This window comes from Cervus elaphus, chromosome 19 (assembly GCF_910594005.1).
Source record: "Cervus elaphus chromosome 19, mCerEla1.1, whole genome shotgun sequence".
Classification (NCBI taxonomy): domain Eukaryota; kingdom Metazoa; phylum Chordata; class Mammalia; order Artiodactyla; family Cervidae; genus Cervus; species Cervus elaphus.
In genome coordinates, this window is record NC_057833.1 from 79,245,555 (window position 1) to 79,260,463 (window position 14,909).

General features: G+C 42.0%; 1 protein-coding gene across 6 annotated transcripts in view; it reads right to left on the bottom strand.

Annotated features, from left to right (window-relative positions):
- Nucleotides 1-14,909, bottom strand: part of CPNE4 (copine 4) — a 656,552-nt gene that overhangs the window by 9,428 nt on the left and 632,215 nt on the right. For all 6 annotated transcript variants that reach the window (XM_043875010.1, XM_043875009.1, XM_043875011.1 and 3 more), the window contains 4 exons: nt 14,358-14,491; nt 7,223-7,277; nt 4,177-4,228; nt 1,644-1,777 (listed from right to left, as the gene is read on the bottom strand). In XM_043875010.1, the coding sequence (XP_043730945.1) occupies nt 1,644-1,777; nt 4,177-4,228; nt 7,223-7,277; nt 14,358-14,491 (375 nt within the window). The remainder of the gene's footprint in view (nt 1-1,643; nt 1,778-4,176; nt 4,229-7,222; nt 7,278-14,357; nt 14,492-14,909) is intronic.

Genomic DNA, 14,909 nt, shown 5'->3' on the forward strand with positions numbered 1-14,909 from the left:
AACCTCATTCTGGTTTCTATTAATCCAGAATGCGCACTTATGTCAGATTCTCTTTACTCCTGTGAGTGTTGGTACCCTAGAGAGGCTGAGATAACTCAGTTCTCAAACTGGGCTCCATGGAGCCCTAGGGATGCCTTGGATCCTCTTAAGAAAAAAGCAGCTAAGGAGAATAGACAAGTGTGGACCCCACCCCTTAGCCCAGATTCAGTCAGAACAGTCTGTTTTCTTAAAATCTATATGTTTGGTTTCTAAACAAGATATTATTTGAAGAACTTGAGGTTCTGGTGATTTAAAAGGGGCTAAAATAAAAGAAATACTGATCGTGTCCAGCCCTATCCCTAAACCTTGCGTCTGTGAGGATTCAAAATTTCTCCAAGGCCTCTTGGGTTTGGTAAGACGGAGTTGCTATTGACTTTGACAAGTGTGGTCTTCAGAGTGATGTCAGGAGCAAAGTTTGGATGGTATGGGTAGAGGCACCAGTGGAAAGAGAGATGAAGATGGTGAGTATGGGCAGTTCTTTCAATGAATTTTGCTCAAAAAGAGTAAAATAAGGGACAGTAACTGAAGGGTAGAGTGGTGTCAAGGGAGAGCTTTGAACTTAAGAGATATTACAACATGTTTTATTTGCTAATAGGAGTGAGTCTTCAGTAGAAAGAGAAATAGATGATAAGGAGAGATGTTCCTTATGCAAATCCAGTGGTGTGGAACCCAGGATAAAATCATAAAGAAAATTTCAGACATCATTAATATTCTGCTAAATCTGAAAAAGACTTCATAAAACCATAAAAAGGGACATAATGATGGTAATGAAAAAAGATACATAGAAAAATTATTATATTATGGTAATATATGTAACTCTAATGTAATTGGGTGGCACTTCCCAGGTGGTGCTAGTATTAAAGAACCTGCCTGCCCGTGCAGGAGATGTAAGAGACACAAGTTTGATCCCTGGGTTGGGAAGATCCCTTGGAGAAGGGCATGGCAATCCATTCCAATATTCTTGTTTGGAGAATCCCATGGACAGACAGTCTGGCAGGCTACAGTCCATGAGGTCACAAAGAGTCGGACACAACTGAAGTGACTTAGCATGCACACCACGTATTAGGAAAAAAACCAAACTCTGGCCTTTCAGCTTTGGTTTGCATTTTTCTTAAGAAAACCACCAATAGGACCTCAAACAAATCTTCCCCATGATGTTGTGTGTTACTTCACTTGACTACTAGGTGGAAAAATAACCCATCATTTTATTTCACTTCCATCTGTAGTCTGGATATCCTGGAAGGTAAGCTTAGTTTTGGACAGTTTTTTTTTCTTTCCCAGGAACCGAAGGTGAGTTGAGCATTGTGACGTAGACCTACACTCCAGAGAGTACAGAGGCTTCCCTTGTTCGGTGCCTCCTGCGTTCAGGTAATGTTGAAGACATTTGAGTTGTGTCATCCCTAAACCTCATGTTAATCCAGCAGAGACGAGCATGATTATCCCCATTTTTCAGATGAGGAGACTGAGGACTGGGTTAAATCATTTATTCAAACTTATGCAGGTAAAAGCGCAAATTCATTGTCAGAGTGGGGTGGGTGCCATGGCCAGTATCCAGGGGAGGAAGGGTAGGTACCCACTAGCGGGTAGACCACCCGTCTCCTTACCGATGCCTCCTTGGTATTGGTCTCCTCTGATGCTGACTTGGCCACCTTCTGGATGATGGGAGCGATGTTGGTGGGCCCGTAGAGCTGGAGTTTGGGAAGGCAACTCTGATAGGCTTCCACAACTCCTTGAATCCCTGAGGTAAAATCGGCAAAGATCAATAGCTAAATAGTCTTCTAAATATATTTAAATTCAAACACACACACACACACACACACACACACACTCACACACGAAGCATTAACTTCCCTCAAAGAGTCCTTATCAATAGCACATTTATGTCCTTAAGATAAAAAAGAAAACATCACAACTGGGCTGGTGTTACTGCCTCCATTCCACTAAAATCATTCTCTTTATGCATTTTAGTTATTTTTTGAAATTGGTTTGGGAAGAATTTATTAATGAATGATTGTGTTTCCTACAGAATATGACCAAGTTTTTTTAATGACAAAAAGAATATTCTAGACCCAGTTAAAAAATGTCAGTTACAAACCTATGTATTCCCAAAACTTTTCTACACTTTCAAAAATAAGGGGTTCATGCTGGGGATATTTTGCAACCCTACGACTTAAAACTCAGAGAGAAATTTTTCAGTCAGAACTCATCCTCTTAAAAGGTTCACATCAAAAGCGATCATTTTTACAGGTGAAGAAACTGAGGCTCAGAGAGGTTTGTTGCAGACTCAGGATTCACACCAGGTGTGTCTGGCTCTAAGGGCCATGCTCAAGGCTTTAACATTTCTCCAGTTTTTGGAGCACCCTGTTGACTGTAGTACACCCACCCCAGGCCACCTATGTGAGTAACGTGTACATGCAGCCGTTTCTCCAGAGGCTAAAGTCTTTGTGGGCAGGAATTGCACCTTCCTCTCTCATAAGCTCAAGGCATGTCAGGCACATAGTAGCTGCTCCCTAAATGTGTGATGGATGAGGAAAATGACTGTTACTGTTATCTGTTGGGGACTGTAATACAGACAAGTGACACTCATCACCATAGGCACCCCTCATTTAAGGGGGCTTCCACCCAAACATCATGACAGGTAGGCTTTGTTTGTGGAGCTTCTCCCAGCCTGAGTCTTGACTGCACAGTGAAGGTTCTAATCACGATCCCACAGTGACACAGTCCCGTTACCAGTGATTTTTGTTCAAAGGGTCCTGTCCATACCTGTGCCTCTGTTCCCTCTTCCTTCCCCTGTTTCATCTCATCCTCCTAAAGCCCTCTGTACCCTAAAACAGCACACTGGTCTAGTTTCAGGCCAGAGAGACTCACAAAGTCCCTCCTGTGATTGTTTTCTGTCCATATCTTTCTAACCAGCTTTTGGGCATCTTGGATGTAGCTGTATTCTGTTTTACCTTTATACACACGCATGTAACAAATGTGTATGAAAATGACTGAAAGTGTTCCATTCTCTTTAGTCTGCCATTCTAAAGACAGATACCAAATCAATATACACAGCCTGGTTTTGAAGTTAAGTGATACTGAATAGAAGTTCTTTATCTTTTTTGGCCCTTGAGTTTTTGCTTAAGATAAGCAAGTTTGAATTCTCTTTCAAAGGTAGCAGGCAGATAAATTCTAACATGTGAAACAGGTTAACATGGGATATGTCCTTCACTCTGCTTTGATGAAAAATCACTCTTACAGTTGAAGAGCAGGGATGGTTCCAGATGAAGGAAGCTTAAATTGTAATAAACTTGGCATGAAGGATGGTGAAAGGGAATAAGAGCCAAATGGAGATCTGGTCTCAGAGGTTGTTCTGTGCAGATCTGGGGATACTGATGTCATGTTCTTGGACAGTTAGTGCCAGATTTGTGAAAGAAACTGCAGAAAGCTCGACATCCCCCACAGGATCTGAATTAACTCTGTTCTGGGTTCCTCCTTGACAGGAAGGAGGAGAGACATGAACATTTCCACCAGCCCACTGTAAAAATGTCTTACCATTTTCATAGCAACAGGTGTGCTTGGCTCTATTTATCATTTAGAAACCAGGAAAAATGATTCTAGGATACAATTTATCATCATAGTCATCATCATTATTTTGTGGAATGTGTTGGAGACTCTCCAGCTGGAAATAACAGAATAGGGATCAAAGCCTTTGAGGAGCTCTTTCTGGCACAAAACCATTGAAACGACTCCATTACCAATATGGTAAGATTGTCATATGATGCCCATACTTCCCCCTGTTCTTATTACTACAGAGGAAGCTGTGAAAAATAAATACTTGATGACAACTTGGAAAGCAGAAAGGGGGTTACCTCATCACTGCCCATCAGGTGACCCTTCCCTCAAGTTTTTTTTTTTTTTTTTTGGCCCGAGGAATCCAGAATTGGGATTGATATTCTTGCTCTAAGCTCAAGACCTCTTCTGCATTCTGTCTTTTCCAGCTCTTATACGTCTGCTCTGTTGTTATTTGGGTCCAGGGAGCCTAATTCTCTGCTGTGGGCAATCATCACTGACATACTGCATCAGGAGAAACTAAGATGGGAAAAGGGGGAAGGGAAGGGCTGTGGGACCCTGGCTTCGTTTCACATCATGATTTACCTGCACATTCCGGGTTGTCTTCATTAAAGTTGATGGCAAAGTCATGAGAGACCTGGACACCAATTAAAATTTACAAAAGGAAGACAGGAGAATGACAACATTAATCCAGTCAGGAGGCACTGGGGTTAGAGTCTGCAAACAGACGCTCATTACATTCATTTTGTGTCAAGCAGCAGGAACCACTTTAAGCCTTTACAGAATCTCTCTGAGATGGAGGGTGGATTCTAAGCTCCCTGTGGAGCTGAGGTGACAGGGAGATTTTCTAGAACCAGATAAATGCTGGCAGGGGAGGGACAATAAGGTATATGAAAAAAAAAAAAATACAAGGAAAGATTTCAGAAAAATGTTAACTCCAAATAGCTTCAAGAGAGAAGTGGCCTCAGAACAGAGGCTAGATTTGGCTGAATTCTATTTGGACCAAATGATTAAAAAATGATAACTCAATAACCCAAGCTGTCTGCTGGAGATGGCTATGCTTACAAAGGCTCCAGCTAAGCTGTTGACATTTACGACTCATTCTAACATAATATATAGAACTGCTGGGCCAGAGGATTTTCACATACATACAGGTAAAAATAGACTCTAGCTTTTGGAAAAGTAATAAAGTAACATAATTTGGAAACTTCCAACACAGATTCCTCTACCTGGTGGGACCTACGTACAATACAAGGTCAAATAATACGTGGCTTATTTTTTTCTTTCTAAAACTTGAGGTGTGCCCTGGCATCTAGACATTTTTATTGGGTCACATGGAATTTTACTGAGGTTTCCATTTCAAAGGCTATTTCCCAAAGCACTGACTCTCTGGGGCCTAGAAAATAGGTCATTGTGGTAAAAATCCCTTTTTTCCCAGTGCGGGTCAGCGCTGATGCTATTGGTGCCTTACCCACATTCCCTTGCCCTTGGCTCTTCCAGGTAACTCAATCAACTGTCAGTCATCTTACCTGGTTTATTTACCTTAAGTTTTTCTTGGACTTCCAGAGCTGGCATGGCTTACCCAAGTGACAGGCAAAAAGTGATGGGGAATTAATGTCCCCTAAGAGTAATGTCCCTAGAGAGTAGCTCTTCATCATGGGCTGACAGGAGGCTGTGAATCAGTATCCCAGTCCTCTAATCCCTTGGGGTCTGTGTGTACTCAGCACTGTCTCCCAGGATTTGGCTTTGTCTGTCCATGCTGGTAATGACTTGTTAGTAAACCCTGTATTGACTTCTTCCCATTTCCCCTCTGTCTACTGAGGCTCTCTACACCTCTCAAGTAAACTGCTTGGATCCTAATCCTTGCTGCAAGGTCCCTGGAGAGTGCAAACTAAGACAGAGGTGATTGTGACTCAGTTTCAATGCAAACTGAGATTTTATCCTGAAGAAGTGAGTCATGGTAACCTTATATAAATTCTCTGGGGGCACCTGAGTTGCTGAGACCATCAGGGCCTGTCTGGGGCAGATGGGAGATGAGGCATGGAGATGAGGCATGGAAAAGGGGTATCTGAATGGCTTTCAGGGAATAGAGTGAGGATGCATGAGGGATGCCTGGTAGGGTAGCAGGAAGAAGAAGTTAGCTGTCACGCAAAGTGGATCAGGATGGGGATCAGGACTTTAGCTAACAGCTAGAAGAAGAAGTTGCTTTAGGAGGGGGACCAGGAGGATGTCAGAGATGAGGACAGGAAGGCCTGGAGCCAGGTATGCTGCGCATCTCTATCCTCAGCCCCACTGGGTCAAGGCTACCTAGGGGGATTGGGGAGTATGCTTATGCATCTCAGGGCAGCTGGACTGGTGGTTGTCCAGGTTCAATTCCAGGCTAGAGGCTTAGCAGTTCTGTAAGGAAGGTGGGCACCCACCTGCCCACATCCTGGAACTGATACCCCATCTGAAGGGGACTGCATCTCCTGGGCTCTGGTTAATTCTTTTATGTATGATCTTTTAATTTTAGTATTGCCAGGCCTTTCAGTTTTTCCAGAGAAGCCGGAAATCTGACATTTTCATGAAATTGTCTAATTCTTTAAAAAAACACCAAAACTATGTGTCAGAATATATTTGTGGCCTGATTAACATCTATAAGCCAACAGTTGACAACACTTGATCTATATTCTTCCCCAACCATGTGCTCCATTTCCAACAAATGCTTCCAGAACTCTGTAGCATGGCCAGCAGGGAGAACAGTGTGGGCCATAGGCAAACAAGAAGGAGGACAGGTCATGGAGACAGGCTGTTCCACCACTGCTCACTCCAGCAGGAAAAGGAAGGTGGACTCCTTTTTTCATGAAAGGCCTTCGGTCTGACTGCTATGGGGTGGGAGCAAAAGTTGGCATCTGCATCTTGATGTGCAGCTCAGATTAGGTCAGTAAAAGAGAAATTGATGACTGGACAGTATTGCTTGCATTTATCTGGGACCTCAGAGGCCTCCTAAGGAACAGAAGGCCCTTCTCCTTCCCAAGATTCTCCCACGCGGGCCATCTGGTATACTATGGGAGAGTGCCTCAGCCCCACTGCAGCACAAATCTCTCCATATACAGTCTTTACCTTCTTTGTGTCATGAGAAATCGGCATCAAGGTCCAATAGGATTCCAGTGTTTTTACAGTAGCCTTTCAGCTCCAAATTCTTTGAACCCAAGTAGCTCTTTCCTCAGGATTTCTATGTTTCTCCCACACAAGACTGGTACTTATGAACTTGGGGTGAGGGAGTCTATAGACTTCACTGTCATGGACTTTCACTGTCAGAATGGTCAATAGGGTCTTTCTCCAGGGGAAAGCTGAATAGATGGGCTCTGAGCCATTGAAGATCAACTTCCAAGTGTTTCCACAGTCTCTGACTTGTCTGTATGAAGCTAAACCATGGAAGTTTTCATTTGGAATTGACTCTGAGACAGCCCATCAAGACCCCCAGGTGCAGGGGTAACATCTACACATCAGCTCAAGGAGGTAACCTCACTGGTTGTGAAGATCATTTCTGACTATGGGCCTTTACATAATTATGCTAAAGGTTGAAACTGTGAGACTCCTGTGAGGGAAACCCATGCCATCCTTTGTTTATAGTAAAACACCCACTCACCGTGTACTCTGGGGGTATCCTGGCACCGAACCCAAAGGCTGGGAACATCTTGTCACTGAAATTAAAAAAAGAAGTTGCTGCATTTTTTCATCTAATGAGAAAGAAAAACATAACCCTGCATTGCCTCCCTGGAACAGGTCACTATGCCAAATGCTAACTCATGCTTTTTGATAGCCTGCAGTAACAGGGCACAGCAATAGAGTGGAAAACTGAAATAAAGAAATAATCCCCAAAGCTCATCACTTTACTGCTTTTCTATATTATAAGTGAGAAGTGAGTAGGAGAAGAACGAACAATGATTGGCACTACAATACACCAGATATGATGTTAGGCCATGTCTATACTTAGTTAATTTTCATACAACATTTGAAGGTACACCTACTTTTTATTCCTATTTTATTGATGAATAAACTGAGTCTCAGAAAGTCTAACAAAGTGAACTAAGGTGTTTACTAGCAAGCACTGTCTAATTCCAAAGCCTATGAATTTTCTATTATACCATCAAAACTTAACGAATATGTACAGCATTAAATGTGGTTTCCTCTTGTGCTTTCTGTAACTGGGCCCCTGATCAGACCACAAACAAAACACTTCTTAAGTGAATTTTGTGCTGTCAGGGGACTGTTGCAGTGGAGCTCAGGAATATTGCTCTTTGAAGAGGGCATGTCCTTCTCAGGACACCTACTTTTTATTTTCTCTCCCATTAAAGGCTCATTTGAGATTTGTTCTTGGAACAATTCCTCCATTTCTCAATTCTTGCAGAGTCAGTCAGGGAGAAGAAGAAATTCAGATAAGGGCTCACTGTCCCTGGAATGTCTCTGGAAGCAAAAGGGGAGCCCCAGGCTGAGAAGTCAAAGGATCAAAGTCAGACTGTCACTCATCACCATCTACTGATTTAGATAGAGGTCACTGGTAGCCAAAGATGGCTTTGATAGAACTTCACCAAAATACATTCAATTTGACCAAATTTGGAGCAGGTGTTGGGAGATTCAGGGAAATCAGAATTCTTTGAAATAAGAGGCTAAGTTTGTCAGAAAATTACCAGTTCCTCCTTTCCCTTTCTGTTATATAGATATGGACTTTGCATACATCTAGAAGGTATCTAGGGCTTCCCTGGAGGCTCAGATGGTAAAGCGTCTGCCCGCAGTGTGGGAGACCTGGGTTCAATCCCTGGATTGGGAAGGTCCCTTGAAGAAGGAAATGGCAACCCACTCCAGTACTCTTGCCTGGAAAATTCCTTGGACCGAGGAGCCTGGTAGGCTATAGTCCATGGTGTCGCAAAGAGTCGGACACGACTGAGCGACTTCACTTTCACTTTCAGAAGGTATTAGGGTATTAATGATGATAAACAGAAAATCATAGAAAGCTTATAAACGATTAGACACAGGTCTGAAAGACTTCTGGGCCGTGGAAATATTGAAATGCTTTGTTTCAGAGATTCCTTCTTAGCTATGATAAGGGTGATGAATGTGAGGGAGTTTTTAGAGGTACTTTCTAGTTAGGTCTGGAAGAAAGCTGTTCTGGGTGGAGGATGGGTCCAGCTTCTTCCAACTCAGATGGCTCAGAAGTCAAAGCAGAGAAAGTTAGGAAGCTCCACACCTTTTATTTTCTTTGATGAGTTTAAGAGAGGTGAGATCTAGTATTCTGTTTCTAATCAGCAAACCAGTGTTTCAGATTTTATACCTTCAAGCCACCCTTGGGGATTTGAAGTTTACTGAGCATGAGGCACTGTTACACAATTGAGTTTCAACAGCAGGAAGGTAGGGAAAATGTCTCACCTACAAGGGGAATAATTAATGAGTCATGAGGGTGTCCATTCTCTGAAGTTAACCACCACACAGACTCTAATAAGCATACTAAAGAAATAAAAAAATCAAGCCTAAGGACAATAGATTTAAGCATTCACTTTCCCTGATTAAAAATAAAACTAAACAGAGAAAGGGAAGGCAAGGTGAGCACACAGGCAGTAAAGGCTTGCCAACACATCAGAGAACTTAAAACGAGACCTACCAGCACTTATAAAGGGGCCGTTTAGAAACTACTGAGATGACTGGTGGAACCTCCCAACCTGGAAACTTCAAGGCAGATTGAATTTTCTGAAGGTAGTATTTCTTACTATTGGAATAAAATAGTATAAAATACGATCAAAGAGCCCAGGATTTTCAGTGGCAATGAGCTTGCGGTCTTGAACTTAGGGAAAGACCTTGGTCAGATGATCTGCCAATGGGAGATGCATTTTTATCTTCCCAGGTAAGGAAGAGGGGGCTAAAGCAAGAGATGATTCAAAGGAAAGACTGTGTCCATAAGGAAATGGAGATGAACTCAGTAAAACTGCATTTTAGAACAGCTAGACATTAAATAAAGGCTGTTCTCTAAAGCGGTGGTCTTCAAGTTGGGGTATGTGGAGGTGCAAAGCCCTTCTATAGAAATAAGAGCATGGCTGCTTTTAAAGGAAATCAATATTCAGCTCCTTTACCTCTCCATGTATTCTTTGCTGAAATTGATCTTCTGGGAACGTCTGTGATTGAAATACCTGCTCTTCATCCACACCTCCCCTTTCCCAGTTGCCCTCTGCTCACCCACTCAGAATCTCAGGCACTGTGTGCACTGCTCCCCTTTGTAGAAGCTCCACAGCAGAATACAAAGGGACATTTCCTGATGAGAATGACTTGCTAGCAAACAAATCCTTTTGTGTGTCAGGTAGTTGCCAGTTTTTACTTAAAAGAATTGTTGGAAGAGCTGGTAGACCATTAAAAACATCTTTTAATGATAGATATGTAATTTTTTATATAAAACTTTGAATTGAAAGAAATGCATAACACTGCTAGGCAAACTCTTTTCATTACCATGGACTTATAAAAACAACTTTCTTGGTATTTACACTGATAAAACAAAAAATCGAATTAGAATTGATGCTGGACTTTTCCATTCTGGTCAGAGGGGGCAGTTACCCACAGATATGTAAACTAACTGGGGAAAAAACCTAGTATCTGTTTCATTAAGATTTAAAAAAAGTTTTTATAGGCAATAATCAGTTATTGAAATTTCCCAAATATTTATGATCAATTAGGCAACAATAATGATTATAATAAAAACTAAACCAGAAGATATTTTTAAATGCTTCAAATCTTTTCATTACAGTAAATTTTAGAAATTAGAAATTTAAAAATTTATATTCAAATTTTAATTAAAGAAATAATACAGTGATCAATTAAGGACTTTCAAAGCAAATTTTAAAGATACATTGGGATGAAATCCTATGGGAGAAGGGAATGAAAATATGACCTCATGAAAAAGAAGAAACAGAATTCTCAACTCAAACTGATGAACTTGTTCATGCAGTTTTTAAATGGATGATGGTGGGTATCAAGCGGTGTTTAGTTCTGCTGTATGCATTCAACAGAGTTACGTAAGAGTTTTATTTTTAAATGTCCATATTTACATTATATTAGAATTTTCATTCTTTGTCACTATTTAAACTCATGATGGAAAATGTTAGATTTCAATGTAATAGGGTGTGAAGATTATATATTTAAACATTTTTTTTAGGGGTATGTGAGCCAAAAATTTTAAAGGTCATTGGTCCAAAACGACTTTTAGGTCTGACACTATTGTTCTTTTCCCTTTGTGTCAGTTGCTGTTTTAAGTAAAGAGTATAAGCCTCTATCACTTAATAAGCCTCTATTATTTATTAAGAATGTACAAAAGGCAGAACTTTTATATCTAATTCTTACAACTACTCTGCAGGGGAAGTTAGCTGAATCTTTCATTTGCTGTCAGGGAAACAAGGCCCAAGGAGTTACCTCAGGATGTGCACCAGACTAATTAAACCTGGGGATAGGGCCCAGGCACCAGCCTGCCTTAAGGCTTCCCTAGTGGTTCCAAAGCGGAGCCAAGAGAACAATGGATTGGTGTCTGCAGAGTGAAAAAGGCAGCACTGTGATGTGACTTCCGACTTCTAACCCAATCCTCTGCATTCCAGCCTGTTTCAGTTCTAACTGTCCCTCGCAGCACCCTACCCAGCACTCTTTGGAAGAGACGCTTGTCAGAGACTCACATCTCTGCCGAGCCCTAGGAATCGATGCCTCCCTGGCCTTGAGCAGCCTAAAGAGACCACGTTGCTTGTAGGAGCTGGGGGGAGGGCTACAACCGACTGGGAACAGGTGAGCTTGTTTGTGAGACACACACTTGGGGAGCTGGAGGAGACAGAAGGCAGGGGTCTCTCTCTCAGAAGCACAGAGAAAATGGGCTCGCAGAGCTGCCTTCCAGGCTTAGGACCTGAGCCTCCCCTCAAGACTGCCCTGAGAACACTGAGCTTCACGCGTCTCTCAAGCTGTTCAGCTTCATGGATCAGCTCGCCATGACCCATGAGCAGTGAATGCACAAGGCAGGAAGAAAACTCTTGGCTGTCAGAGGCTGAGAGGAATTTCAAGGTTCCTGGGGATTAAATGCCTCTGTGTCGCTGCAGGTGGGCAAATGCAGCCTTCTGTCAGTTTTTACTCAACTGTTTCTTTTTGAGCAGCAACCTCTCTGACTTTGATGCAAGAATAAATTAATTCCAAAGCCCCTACTTGCAATGTCCTGACTGTCTGTCTATTGTCTTTCCACCCACACAGAGAAGCGAGGGAAACTTGTCAGTTTTCATGAAGTGATTAGTGTGCTGATTTCAATGCTGAGGTGCTTTCTTTACATGAAAAATAAAAATGCTTCACTGAGTTGAAGAAATCTGATTTTCTTGGCCAGTTGGGACCAACAACTTTGGTATTTTCCTTTAAAATTTTTTAAAAAATTAATTTATTTGAATTGGAGAATAATTACAATATTTTGATGGTTTTTGCCACATATAACATGAATTAGTTTTTTCAAAGAATCATCTAAGATGATTCTTTATGTAACCCGAAAGTGTCATCTCTTACTTTTATCTGTACTTTTGAGGAAATACAAAAATCCTCCCCAGGTTTGTCTGGCTCATATTATAAAGGGATAATAGCTCCAAAAGATGTGTGGGCCCCTCTGACTATCTTATCTGCATTTGGAGTTTGAGGTAATCAGGAAACAGAAGCTCTGTAGCCTGTCCAATAAGTCTGCTGCAGAACCACAGCAAGGGCTCTGGGTGTTGGCATCTTAATTTCTGGCCAAGCCACCAATTTGCTCTTTGGAATTCACTACTAGGCTGCCTTGTGTCTGCAGAGTCAGTCAAGGTCAACCTTACTGACTCAACTAAGTGTCTGTTGTGTTGTATTAAGTGCTTTTACCTACTTTACTTTATGAGCATTTTAATATTTAAAAGTTGTTAAGAATCCCAAAGAAGTTCTAACTATCCTTCTCTTAAATGGACACATTATGACACTAGATAACATTTTGTGTATTTGGGGGATGGGGAGGGTAGAGAGAAAGATAAAGAAAGAAAGGAGGGAATTACTGTGGTGGTATTTTGGGGGCTATTTGGAGGAGTTTCCAACAGTGGGAATTGCAATCTGTCTGTTTTTTTCCCTCTTGGTAAAAATCTCCATATGACTTGAGCCTTTCTAAGAATCCTTCCTGAATTGGGGCCTGAAGAAATCAGAGCTGAAATTCAAGTTGCCCTCACAGACAATACTTCAAGGTTAAGTACAAGTATCATTTCAACAGGGTAATTTAAAATGCTATTACTGCTCTCTGTTCCAAACGTGGAGGGGAAGTGTTGGCAAGGGCCTCAGGTTTAGCACTATCTGATATGACTGCATCTGTTAGTTCATCCCCAGCTAGCTTCGTACACATCTGAGTTACTGGTGACGACCAATCCGAATCCAGAGACTCTCCAGTGGGAAGGACACTCATGCACCTTCTGGTCACTAGGTTGTGTCACTCCCTAAGTGCCTGGGTACCAGGTTTTTAATATGGTTATCACCAATTATGAGACTAGAAAGAATAGAAATCAGGCTATTTCATGAAATCTCTCTGAAAGTGGAGGACAGAGTCACTTTTTTTATTTTCCTGGTCAATTAGTTACAGCTTGGGCTTCCCTGGTGGCTCAGCTGGTAAAGAATCTGCCTGCAATGCAGGAGACCTGGGTTCAATTCCTGGGTTGGGAAGATCCCTGGAGAAGGGAAAGGCTACCCACTCCAGTATTCTGGCCTGGAGAATTCCATGGACGGTATAGTCCATGGGGTCGCAAAGAGTTGGACATGACTGAGCAACTTTTACGTCACTTAGTTGCTGCTTATTACTAACTAGTCCTGTTTTACAATCACATCAGGCTGCCAACTGAGATTTACCCATAATATATTTACACTGGTTCTGTTTCAAAGAGCCGTCTTAATCAAACATGTGAACAACTTCACCTCAATCTAGAAATACTGGAAAGGCAAAATAAATTCAGTTCAATGTAGTTTATGTAAATCACTTCTTACAAGGAATTCTCTTGGTGGGCAAGGTCAATGTTTGCCATCAAGCAAAAATAAATATAATACTGATCTGAACTCAAAATTGTGTTTTCTATACAGGCATACAAACACATATAAACACTGTCGTGGGCACACACACACCCTCTGCTAAAGTTACCAATAGCTCCTGAGGTCAGTGAAATCCCATGATTCCGAGCTTATGCTGTGGAAGGAGCTGGCTCTGGGTTTAAATCCTGCCCTTGGCTGTAGGTCAGGGTACACACCACTTCCCCTCCCTGCACAGTTTTCCTCTTCTGTTAAACAACACCCATGATAGAAGGGTTAGTATGAGGACCATAAAGAATAGTGCCCAATAAACCGGTGCTTCTCAAATCCCAAATTGCACACAAATCATCTGGGAATCATGTTACAGTGCAAGTGCTGACTTAGATGTTCAAGTGGAGCTTGATGTTCTGCAACATTATGTTGCTAGTCAATTTACCCAACTTTGCAAGTTTATGTATATAGTAAGGCACATAATGAAACTTCGCAAAAGAGAAACCAAAATCTCTATCCAGTGGTCCTGCCAGTAAGAGAAGAAAGGATTTTTTGGTGGCCAATGTGAGCTTGGCATGAACTCAGTTCCTCCAGAGGTGAAGAGCCAGGCTTTATTTTGTCCCCTCATGAGCCTCAGCATAACTTCATTTCCATTATTCTGCCCAGGATCAGCTAGGGGCCACAAGAACCCCCAGAGATGGGAAGTCTCATACCTGTCATAGTCTTGGCAAATCTCTCCCACTGCCACCAAGGCCTTCAGGTACTCATTGGGCTGGTAGGGGTGGATGTAGTGCAGGGAACAGCTGTTCCTGGGGTCCCCATTTGAGGCCGTGAAATCTATAGCTACCTGGAAGAGAAGATAGGAGAGTGGGTGGATTTAAAGTGAACATATTTCATTTAACCTTGACAGTGATGCAGCCTGAGGGAGGGGGAAAGTGGTATGTTACACATCCTGCTGACAAGCAGAGTTAGAGAAGAAATTCATTAGCTTTAAAAACTAGTTGTTCAAATGTTGGAGAGGATGTGGAGAGAAGGGCACCCTCCTATACTCTTGGTGGGAATGTAAATTGGTGCGGCCACTATGGAAAACAGTATAGAGGTTCTTATGGAGGTTCCTCAGGATACTAAAAATAGAGTTACCATATGATCTAGCAATCCCACTCCTGAGCGTATCTCCAGACAAAACTCTATTTCAAAAAGATACATGCACCCTCTATGTTCATAGCAGTGGTATTCACAATAGCCATGACAGAGAATCAACCTAA